The 11,966-nt window shown below is 43.6% G+C and overlaps 2 protein-coding genes across 5 annotated transcripts; both read right to left on the bottom strand.

Moving 5' to 3' along the window:
- Nucleotides 1-2,812: 2,812 nt before the first annotated feature.
- zgc:193726 (uncharacterized protein LOC561161 homolog) lies at nucleotides 2,813-6,834 on the bottom strand. 4 transcript variants are annotated; one of them, XM_039600763.1, is made up of 4 exons: nucleotides 6,702-6,834; nucleotides 6,571-6,627; nucleotides 4,538-4,639; nucleotides 2,813-3,874 (listed from the first exon to the last, which is right to left on the bottom strand). In XM_039600763.1, the coding sequence occupies exons 1-4, from the start codon at nucleotides 6,830-6,832 to the stop codon at nucleotides 3,739-3,741; spliced, it is 426 nt and encodes a 141-aa protein (XP_039456697.1). In that variant the 5' UTR covers nucleotides 6,833-6,834; the 3' UTR covers nucleotides 2,813-3,738. The 4 variants fall into 4 exon arrangements, with proteins under 4 accessions (XP_039456697.1, XP_039456698.1, XP_039456699.1 ...); XM_039600764.1 differs by having other exon boundaries at nucleotides 4,538-4,636; XM_039600765.1 differs by having other exon boundaries at nucleotides 6,770-6,816.
- Nucleotides 6,835-10,028: 3,194 nt separating this feature from the next.
- On the bottom strand, nucleotides 10,029-11,924 carry atp6v1f (ATPase H+ transporting V1 subunit F). The gene is made up of 2 exons (XM_031731559.2): nucleotides 11,694-11,924; nucleotides 10,029-10,437 (listed from the first exon to the last, which is right to left on the bottom strand). The coding sequence occupies exons 1-2, from the start codon at nucleotides 11,849-11,851 to the stop codon at nucleotides 10,236-10,238; spliced, it is 360 nt and encodes a 119-aa protein (XP_031587419.1). The 5' UTR covers nucleotides 11,852-11,924; the 3' UTR covers nucleotides 10,029-10,235.
- Between the last annotated feature and the right edge of the window lie 42 nt (nucleotides 11,925-11,966).

Here is an 11,966-nt window from a genome sequence, read left to right as displayed (position 1 = left end):
ATCTGGAGAATCTAAACAACGCTGTAACTCATTTGTGGATGAATCTGTCGCAGCGGGCGTGTTCTGGTCCTGATTCAAACAGGCGAGTCTCTGATTGCAGACATGAAAACATGCTAATGAGGCGCACACGGCCCTACTCACACATTTCATTTGTTTCCTAATGGAGCCCTGCAAGTGCTGCCACTGATCTGCATAAAACCTTTGAAACAGTCTTAGAACCTCAGTTACTCCATCAGCCCTCGCTGTCAGTTCATAGCGATGAAGCTCTGCTGGTTGAGATGATTTACGTCATTAATCGTCTTTGGGTCACACCTTCACTTTATTTATGTACGGTCTCTGCAGTAACTGTGTGATGTTGTTCATATCAAGAAGGAGAAAATCTCTAAGGAGTGTTTCCAGCTTCATTTTGAGTCTGTGGCATAAAGAATTATACCGACTCTGAAGGAAAAGGGAGCACCACTCCAAGGTGTACTTAATAAAGCGGCAGGTGGGTATATATACCTGTCTGATTAGCAGTGCCATGATGTTCACCTGAGATGCAAAACTGAGTACCTGCTTCTATCTGTACTTGCTCCACCATGAGTTTATATGTGTTTATACACCTCTCTGTATTTAATCATTAGTTATTATTAATCTCTGGCTCTCTTCCACAGCGTGTCTATGTCCTGTCTTCTTCCCCTCACCTCCAACATGTCACGTGAGATGGCCACCCCTCCCTGGTTTGCCTGGAGGTTTCTTCCAGTTAAAAGGGAGGGTTTTCTTCCCACTGTCACCAAGTGCTTGCTCAAAGAGAGAAATCTGATTGTTTGGGTTTCTCTGCATAATTCTAGGTCTTGACCTTCCAATATAAAATGGTTTGAGGGGACTGTTGGTGTGATTTGGACAATGAAAAAATAAAACTGAACTGAACTTGGTTCCACTGAAGTGCAATCTCATTTGAGAGTTGATTTGAGACGAGTTTGAAGTAATCTGAGTGAAAGCAGTGATGGATTCAGGACTGTGTGTGTCAGCCATGTGTGTGAAACTATGAGAAAGGCTAATGTCTTGGTGAGAGCTGAGGATCCAGCTGATGAGGAAGAGTGGTCTAAGCCATCGTGGTTGCCTCTTTGCAGGACAATGAAGGCTGGTTCTTTCTCAGAGGAGGCTCTGAGGGTCTGCAGGTTTTATCCAGACTCTCCCTATGTGTGTGTGTGTGTGTGTGTGTGTGTGTGTGTGTGTGTGTGTGTGTGTGTGTGTGTGTGTGTGTGTGTGTGTGTGTGTGTGTGTGTGTGTGTGTGTGTGTGTGTGTGATGAATCAGATCCAGGATCAGACCCGCTGGGTTTATTTATTTATTTGTTTGTAGGAGGTGTGAGGACAGGAACGAGTCACATGACGTTCCATTTATAGTGAGAACAAAGATTCAGAGAGAACAAGCCTGTCCTCTTCATCCTCTTCTTCCTCTGTAATCAGCTGCTGTTGATCGTGTCAGGATGAACTGATTGATTTGATATGAAAACAGCAGGTGCAGACATGTTTGTTTCTTATTGATCTCTTCTAATAAATGAGCTGTTAGCCTTGCTGACAGCATCTGATCGATTCAGGTCCATCAGAACTCTGACTGATTCGGTCACAGCGTTTCATCCACGCACCCCTGACTCACGTTCGCCTGCACTGACTCATTTACACTTTTAAATCACTCTGTGTTTGGAGGTTGGAGGGCTTAGCCAATCATTTCACTGCTCATACAGTTTCACACGTCATCTACCCAGAATTCAGCAGCTGCTGTGACAGGACGCTTTGAACGGAGCTGACAGAGTTTAAGATTTCACTGATTCCCCTGATCAAAGGTTGCTGAAGCCAAGCCAGCTTCAGATATATTACACAGCAACAGTCACACACCTCAGGGATGACGCCTGATAGGATCACCTCTGTACACACACCAGTGATCCTACAGAACTGCTAACACGCTTACAACTCATGAATGACAAAGCTCACATCTGACCTCATGACTCCTGTAACGTGGCAGACTGTACCAGCAAACACTCCCATTAAACTACATTTATTCCACTCTCGGACTGGAAAGTCCTTCCTAATGAGTGATTTAAATACCAAAAATGATCCTGATTATGTTTCTAACTGAATCCCAGGTAAATTTCTCTCTGCTGCTGCCTGCTCGCCCTGTGTGGGTGGGATTTAAGCAGTCTCGTGTAGTAAGCCTGACCCCGACCCACATGAACATTACTTGGAGGTTCCAGTCAGGTGCTGGGGTGAGTGATAATTAAAGTTTAATTAATCTCCACACACTCTGCTCATCTGGTTTTTAAAGCTCACTCTGCCTTCATCATCCTCATCATGATTGCACCAGCTGCTCCTCCTCCCATACTGCTGATTGCTCCTTCAGACAATTGTCCAATCAGCAGTGACTCAGTCTTTCTGAGGAGCTCCAGCTGCACATGTTCACAGAACACGGAAAAACACATCTCTGTGTCAGCAAAATCAATACTGATTAATACTGATAAGCTGATGGGCTGTGTGTGGTACAGTCCACAGTTCAGATTGTGACAGTAGAATCACAAAGTGGACTCTCACACTGATGTTTCTACTGTTCCTGTGCTGCCACCTCCAGGACAAACACGTTCTTACAGCCGGAGGTGCCGCTATTGCTTAATTTTGAACCAACTTTATTAACAAACCTCAGTCAAAACGGAAGAAACAAACCCTCTGATGAACTCCAGCAAGGAAACCGAAATAAAAAGAAAACATAATGAAATGTGAATAAATGAAATGAAAGATGTTCTTCTGTGTTTTTGTGCTTAGTCAACATAAACACACTCAGATTTAACAGTCTGCACCTCAGACTGTACATCAAAGATGGTTTATTGTCTTGGAACCTGGACAGGAAGCTGAGATGTTCTTAGGGACACTCAGAGAAGTTTAACTGCTAGGAGGAAAAACTATTTTAAATCCTGCATTTGGGACAAGTCAGAAAACTTGAATGTGTTTTTATCACTGACTCGTGATACACGCAGCTTTTATATCACAGTGACTGCCCAGAAGGGCTTCACGCTGCACTTTTAATAAGCAATCATAGACTGTAAATAAAGACTGATGTAGGTACTGTCCAGCATGGGCCAACTCCTCTGCTATAGAAGTGTAGCTGACCTCTGACCGTTTACCTGTAGTCAGTTTTATACTTGCAGGGAGAGTCAAACTTTATTTAGAACTTTATTGGAAACAGATTTTCTTTACGTGGACACATTTCAGACAGAACTCATGTCCCATTTACAGGTAGGCATTTTGCACATGCTCAGTGTGACTCCAACCAGCTCCACAGAAACACCAACAAACTTTGCTAATTAATACCTTTGTTTCATTTCTGTCTTTGATGTCACAGACACAAACTGACATGTAAAATGCGACAGAAAAACTCCAAGTGATCAGGGACAGGCCCCTTCAAAATAAAAGTATAAGATGTAAATACAAACTGGGAGGAGCTGAAAGTCATAGAGTCCACAGTGACCACAGTTGGAGTCAAACAGGTGAGAGTGAAGATGCTTCTCTTTGGTATCCACCTGTGGTGACGTGCAGCTCTGTCACTGGATGTTTGTTGGTAAGATGGATCTTGGGAATTGTAGTTAACTTCTTTGCATCCTCAGGTGTGTGAAGGTTAGGTTTTCTTGTGTTTTTCTCTCAGACAGGTGAGTGTGAGGTGGAGCTGATAATGATGAAGATGATGAAGGAGTAACAGGTGCCTCCTTTCACTTTTTCCCAGGACCGTAGGGGTCTCCAGTGGCGCCGCCAGCCTTCTCCTCTCCACCCTGCATTTTGTTGACAAGGTTCACCGTCCCACAGGTGGGCAGGAAACACCTAGCACCTGTGGCCCCAGGATGAAACCTAAAAAAGGCACAGGTATATGATTAATTGATTGATTAATTATATAGGAACACCTTTAAGAATTACTGATACTTATTTAGACTCTTTCTTTTTGATTGATCTTTTTGAGTTGTACTTCAGTGACTTCTTCCAAATAATCAACGTGTCTTTTAGACCCCACGCTGCCTGTCTCTCTGATTGTCTGTTTTTCTTTCTGTTTGTTTGCCTGTTTGTCTGTCCATATATTTGTTTATCTATTTACCTGTCTGTCTTTTTCTTTTGTCTGTTTGGTTTTCTGTTTTAGTGTTTGGTCGTCTGTCTGTCTGTTTGCATTCTGTCCATCTGCCTGTCTGCTTGTCCGTCTTTTGTCTCTGTCTGTCCGTCTGTTTGTTTGTTTTTCTATTTGTCTGTGCCCTGACTCTCAGGTAAATTTTGAAAACAAAAAACATCAGCAGGCTCTCTGCCTACTCCTGATGGTGTTTTCTCAGCCAATCAGACCATGTGGTGACAGATACATACACTGATTCTGGCTTCCTGAAACACAGACAGAGAGCACCTGTTCAGACCTGAGTGGGCTCCAGGTGAGTGTGTGTCAGAGTCTTACAGGTGGTCCAGAGGAAGAATCAGCCTTGAATACAAGCAGAGGCCCTCTGAACTGGACCTGAGCAACCTGAGGTTACTCACATCAACGTGATGCGGGTTCTGTTCCCCGTGGCATGCTCTGTGCTGTTCCCCATGTGGGTTCCCATGTTGTTTACTGCGAACTCAGTGAACCCCTCTGCACTGCTGTGAAAAACAAAACTTTAAGTTTTCACACAGAGCTGAAACAGCTTCACAGGTGTGACTTTTTCTGAGCCTCCAGTATGAAACAGGAAATAGACTGGCTGCATCATCTTCAACACAAATCCATCTCTTACTGAGGAGGTGAGTTCTACATATTAAGATAAACAAGTGGATGTTCCACTGACCACTCACAGCGATCATTGTAACACAATTAAACATTAGTAAACATTTAGAAACATCATGTGACAACTCAGTCTTTCAAAAGGACGTCCGCTTCATTCCCACTTTATTCCTACTGTAATTCCAGTGTATTTGTGGATTATTCTCTGGCCTCTGAGACGCTTGATGCTCCGGTGTTCATTGATATTTTTATCACATGAACAAACTAATGATTAGTTAACATATTGATCATCACAAGTTTATTAAGAGTGGTTACTCAGAAAGTAACTCAGTAGGTTCACTCAATCTATAGTTACTTTTCCCAAAAAGTTGATTCTGTTCATCTCAATGTATGTTCGTGTAGGTTCTCAGTCTTCCAGGTCATGATAATCTAAGGAGCTTGGATAGAAAAGAACTGGACTTCTTTAAGTTTCACCTCTCATCCGAAAAGCTTCTTCAAGTCTAAGACCAAATAGTGGAAAGTCCCAGGTATTTAAGCCCTGATAAAGACCCTTTTCACACCTTGCCTCATGTGATGAGGCAAAGTGTGAATATAATAATAATAGTTGGTCAATGACCCTCTCAAGGGACAACCCTCGATAGAGCTTAAATACCTGGGACTCACCAACATTAGGTGTTTCCAGGCTCCTTTCTGCGATTCATTTGGATGTAGTGTTTTCAGTGGGAGAAACATTTTGTCACTTAAAGTTTGGCTCTCATCATCCACTGGGTGTCATCACGACACTACAACATACAGCGAACACCATCCCACAGACACAGCGGCCAGGGAAGCAGAAGAACATCATATCAAGAAAGCCCTGAGTAAATGTGGTTATCCCCGCTGGACACTAGTCAAACCTGGGAAAGCATCTCAAGAAAACTCTAGGCAATCCAGGGGAGAAGAAGGGAAACTGCTGCCTAAGCAAAACCCTTAGTGATCCCTTATGTGTCAGGAGTATCGGAACAGCTGAGACACATTTTCTCCAAACACTGTGTCTGTGTGGCTTTCAAACCCCAAACCCGCTGCACCAAAAAATGGTTCACCCCAAGGATCCAGTCCCCCAACACAAACAGAGTAATACAGTGTACACTCTTAAGTGCATGCAAGCCATTTACGTGAAAAGGGAAACACCATCTCTGTATCGAGGAGGGGGCCTAAAGTTACATCTTTCACAATTTTATATTGTTGTAATTGCAGCCATTCCCCATAATGGCCATTAAACAATAATCAAGAAACTGGCGTCACAGCTCATTGTTCGTCTGTGGTGCTAGTTTCAGTCATTGAGCAAATGTACTGTTTATAAGGTTGGAAACCTGCAGTCAGCTGAGACTGAAAAAGACACTTGGATGAGTGACGAAATGTTTCTCCCACTAAAAACGCTACGTCCAGATGAACAGAATCAACTTTTCCTCACTAGGATGATTGAGCATGCATCAAGACAGTTACTTTTGTATCTGTCAGATTTTCACACCTGAAGATCAGTCAGAAAGATTTAATGAACTGTTGATCAGTGAACTGAATGATTGGAAATTATTAGTAAATATGTTGATTCATCATTGATCATTTACCAATCGGTCAGCAGGTCAATTGGTACACATTTACTCCACCGAGTAATCTGATTTCTTTACAACAAACATGTGAAATGAGTTAAGAGAAGAAGAAGACTGGGAGTTTATCTGGATGTAGTTTAGCAAGATAACACGTTCATATCTGATGTTACTTAAAAGTTCTAACAAGTTGGTGCAGGAGTACCCAGAGTTTCTGTCAGACTCACCTGGTGTTGTTGTGATTGGCAACCAGATGAGGATTTGACATGTTCACATTTTCACGTCTGTGGAAAGAACAGAAATCGTCTCTGTAATCAGCACACACAAACAGGAAGTCCAGCTGACACCTGTACCTCACCTGAGACGTGCACGTGGAGAAGGAAGAGGTGTCACCAAAACAAAGACCACCATCATCATTATCATTACCATTGCCATCATCCTCTGGAGTGGAGCAGAGAGAGTCTTCATCCTCATCAGAGAGAGTGACATTGAAGGCATCATGCTGCCTTTTAAACCTGCTCGTTGTTTACACAGAAACATGTCAGTGCCGCCTGAAGGTCAGCTGAAGGCCGATGGGATGAGTGATGAGTCGTTTCACTATTTACAGTGGGTTTTATCAGCAGCTCGACCTCGGCACTGTTTGTTCTTTACGGGGAAGAGATCATCGGTTCACACGCAGTGATCTCACTGTGATGTCATCAGTTCTCAGTGTCTGTGGGAATCTTCATTAAACATCTGAGTCACCTGCAGGTAAGAACTCAGGTGTTTTTATGTTAACCGCCAGTTTCCTGTGAAGTCACTATGAGGTAAGAGATATTCCAGTGTGTGTGATAAGGCTCCGCCTCCTCACAAGTCACCTGCAGTAATTCCTGCTGTGAGAACAGGTTCGTCAGCTATTTGATGAACACCTCTGTCCCACTAAGTCACACGCTGACTTCCTGTCACACTGTGCAAGTGAACCTGTTACCTGCTAAAATGTTTCAGGTAGTAAAGGGTCTTAATGCATGCTTAATCATCCAGGTAAGTAAATCCCAAAAGGTTTATTCTGTTCATCTGGACGTAGCATTTTCAGTGGGAGAAACATTTCATCACTCAAGTGATTTCTTCAGTCTCAGCTGACTGCAGGTTTCCCCAACATTATAAAAAGTACATTTGCACAATGACTGAAACCCGCCCACTGAAAGAACACTGGGCCGTGAGGCCAGTTTCTTGATCATTAATATGCAAATTGTCATAACCACTGATCAAAGACCACTGATCAATTGCAATGAGTACCATTCACAGTGAGTTGGGGAATGGCGGCAATCACAACATTGTAACATGGCAAAAGATGTACCCTTAGGCCCCCTCCTCGATTCAGAGATGGTCTTTCCCTTTTCATGTAAATGGCCTCCTTGACTCCGCGCTCAAACCAGCGTTCCTCCCTGTCCAGGATGTGTACATCCTCATCATTGTAAGAGTGTCCACTGGCCTGTAGGTGTAAATAGACTGCAGAGTCCTGGCCTGACGAGTTAGCTCTTTTTTTTTTGTTCAATAAATCATGGCAATCAACCTGGCACTTAACAGCGTACACTATATTACTCTGTTTGTGTCGGGGGACCTGATCCTTGAGGTGGACCAATTTTTGGCGTATCACGTTTTGGGGTTTAAAAGCCACAGAGCCTGACGTAGTAAAGGGTTAAAATACTCCGTGGCACACAGACCTCGCTGTGTTTGTGTTTCCTGTTTTATATTCAGGTCGCAGTGCAGTGGAAAACATCGGCAAGGGAAGGTCATGTTCCAGCCCCCAAGGAGATGTTTGTTTGATCACCCCATTACCCTGTGACAGGAAGCAGTTTATGTCGAACGTGAGTGCAATGTCATCAAGACGTAAATGGACTGATTCTTATATAGTGCTTTTCTACTCTCCCAGAGTACTTTATACAAGATGCCACATTCACCCAATCACACACAAACCTTTTTTTCTAAGCTTCCTAGCTATCATACACCAATGGATGCATCAGAGAGCAACTTGAGGTTAGTATCTTGCCCAAGGATACTTGCAGACTGGAGGAGCCAGGGATCGAACCACTAACCTTCCAATCAGTAGATGACCTGCTCTACCTCCTGAGCAACAGCCACCCCATCCCATCCCATAAGCGTGCAGACTTCAGGTTAATGTGGACTCTCATCGCTCTGAGGCTGACGATACAAAGACATTGAAGCACATGGAGAGTTCACAGACACGCGTGTGATCGATCAGCAGGACTTCAGGTTTATGATTTATTGATTGTTAAAGTCTGATGTGATGGACACAGAGCAGCTTCACTCTCATTAAAATATAGTTTTCAGGATTTTAGTTCTACAGCAACAAAAACACAGTTTTGATGTGATGACGATATCCCTTTGTCCCTACCCTCACCTGTGATCATGAGCTCTGGGGAGTAGCCAAAAGAATGAGGTGGGTGGCCGGGCTCTTCCTAGAGAAAGGGTGAGGATTTCAGTCATTTGAGAGGGGCTTAGAGTACTGCCACTACTTCTCCACATTGAAAGGAGGTAGCTGAGGTCCTTCGATATCTGACCATGACGCCTCCTGCATTTGGATGAGGTCCCAAGGCGGACCCAGGACATGGTGGAAAGTGTGTTAAATCTACTGAACGATAATTTTCAGCTGTTTTCATTTACAACATTTTTTCTGACAGAAACGAGGTGATAACTAAATAAAAAGTAATGCACAAGGACAAAAACTGTGACAAAATATATCAACAATACGAGATCCAATCAGAAGTTATGGGTTGTGCAGAACCTCGCAACCAGTTTGGAAGTGATCCAGTCAGATGTGACCTCCTTGTGCAGTAAGGTTAGATGAACACATCTGATCTGAAATGGTACACCTAGCTCACTGTTTGTCATGAAAACACCTAGGAGGAACAGAAGAGCAGACATGGTGCGTTGTGAGAACTTACTGAATCAGCTCTGCTGTAATGTTGGGATATTTACTCAACTAGAGAAATTAAGATCAATGATCACAACTGGCTGGGAAATGCCTCACTGTCCTCCGGATCAGCTGGTGGAAGAGGTTGGCAGAAAATGGACTATCATAAACAGCATCAAACATCTGACTTACTCACACCTGTCTGCTGATTAGCTCATTTCTCCTCCTCCATTGTGAGGCTCAGGTGGATTTTGTTTTGTGGTCAGAATTAGCTGACCGCCACCCTATGATACCTACACTGAGCGACACCAACAAAGAAGAAACACGCCTCATAATTTAAACTCCACACGGGGAGCTTTATTATGAAAATCCCATCAAAGACTTCCTGTTAGCTTCATTAAGCTCAGACCAAGCAAACTTTATCCTCAAGTTCTTGAATGACCTCTGGCCTTTGTGTAAGTTAGTCAGGTCGTGACCCCTGTTGCAGCTCACAGATGTTCTGAGTGGTGGGTTCATGGATCCTGGTGTTTAGGCCAGGGTGTCCTGAAAGTTCCTGAAGGACCTCCACAAACACACAAGGAGGACAAGAATACACAGAATTCCGGATGGCGCTGTGAGGAGTTCATCTGCTGCTGACTGACACTGCCCATTTCTGCTCGTGTTTAAACCTTAAAGCTCATCACACCTCAGGCTGGAAACAAGAAGTAGCCGTGACCTCGTCATGCGTGTGTGCGTCCATCAGATTAAACCAAAAAAACTTTAAACAACAAGTTTATTTATTCATTTATTTGCACATCTGTTCACGTTTATAAGTTAACACATCTGGAACAAACACCTAGGAGGAGGGGCAGGTCACATGACTCAAGCAGGATTGGTCTAAAAACGATCGCATGGGCATACATCACTTCCTGGAAATAAAAGTAAACATCACAGCACAAACACATCGGGACAAATCTGTGAACCGCATCGGCTCGCTGTCTATCGGAAGTCTTCGGCAGAGAACATGCCCTTGGCACGGCGCAGGATGGAGTCCTTGGACGCATCGTACGGGTGCTCTTTGGACGGGATCTCCAGCACGGCCGGGATTGACTGCATGTGGGCGTCAATGGCGTGCCGGATCATCTCAGCGATGAACTGATTTATCAGGATGATACCAATGTCATTACGCGCCAGGAAGCTCCTGCAGAGGAGAAGAAAAAGAATAGCCCCGTTAGTCTGCCACGCCAAAGTCCAGTCACAATTTAACATCCTCAGAACCCCAGAAGAACCAGCGGAGGTGTAACAGGAAGTAAATGAAGGCGTGGTGTTTCTGAGAGTCTCAGAGGACCAACATTTCTCTCTGGTCTGTTTGTTACTGCTGAGCTTAACACAGGAAGTCAGACACCATTCAAATTATTGTCAATTTAACATCATCAGTCTCTAATGGTGGCTTAGATGTAAAGGATATTAACAGATGAGTTCAATGACAGCAGAGAACACAGGGATTCCTGATCATCACTGTAAGAGCTGGTCTGTTTCAAGATATCAAAAACATTTCCAAACTCAACAGTGATCATTTAAATCAGCTGATTTTTTAATGGAGTCTGGTGTGTGTCACACAGCACATGAGGCCATTAAGGTAAATTTCAGGAATACAACCCCAAAGCACCAGACCAACTTCTCTGAAACTAACTTATAAATGCAAGTCAACAATTAAGCAAAAGGAAAAAATGTGTTAAGCGATCATAAAAGATTATATATTATAAAATATCATAATTATTGTAAAGTATTTAAATTTGTGCTGATATTATATCCTTCATTGCAAATGCTGATTTCATACACACAGATTTAATAAAAAGCTCTGGTTCTTCAATAGAGTCCGGTGTGAGAGCTAACATGCTACATTTACAAAGATCGCGATTTTTTATGTGTAGTTTTAATGAAGTCAGAAAGACTGAATAACTTTTAAGATACACTGATTTTTGAAGTCAGGTTCAGGCATCCACAGAAACAGGAACAGACTGAAGTCTTTTCTAATTTTACGGCGTTTAACAGGTTAAGTTCATTTCATGAAGATTAACTGAGAGCTGGATTAATATATTGATCGGCTGATCAATCCATTACACTCTATCAGACGATCATCTAAGGCCTGAAAACTCAGGATGCTGGATGTAGTTACAGACTGGGCCCAAATACACCAGAGTCCATTCGCATTTTCATCAAAAACGCAGCCGGCCTCCTGTCCTACAGCCAGTGTTTTTGAAGTCATCGAGGGGTTAATACGGTTCCAGGCTGGTGCTATCCGAATTATTATAAAACCGATCTGACTTTTGACCCACGAGGACCACCGACACCTTCGGTCAGTTGACACTGACAGAAACACGTGAAATGAGCGTTAAATGGGCTGATTTTTTAACACATTTTGGTTTGTGTGTGTGTGTGTGGAGTCCATCTTACTTGAAAGTCTCCTCGATCTCGGTGATGCTTGTCTCCTTCTCCACCACCAGGAAGTTCGGTTTCCGGTTCTTGTTCAGTTCTCCGATGCCGCCGAGCAAGAAGCCCGTGCACGTGTCCTCGTCTCCGATCACGGCGATCAGTTTCCCGCGGCCGGCCATCACGGAGATGCAGGTGAGATTCCCGGAGAGAAACACTCAGCTTCACGGGACACGTCATGTGAGGGATCAGCTGACCCGCACTTCCGCTTCAATATAGCGCCCCCTATAGAAATTA

Source organism: Oreochromis aureus, linkage group 17 (genome assembly GCF_013358895.1).
Source record: "Oreochromis aureus strain Israel breed Guangdong linkage group 17, ZZ_aureus, whole genome shotgun sequence".
In the NCBI taxonomy this organism is placed as follows: Eukaryota; Metazoa; Chordata; class Actinopteri; order Cichliformes; family Cichlidae; genus Oreochromis; species Oreochromis aureus.
The sequence above is the reverse complement of the archived record's forward strand: the minus strand, read 5'-3'. Positions and strand labels throughout refer to the sequence as shown.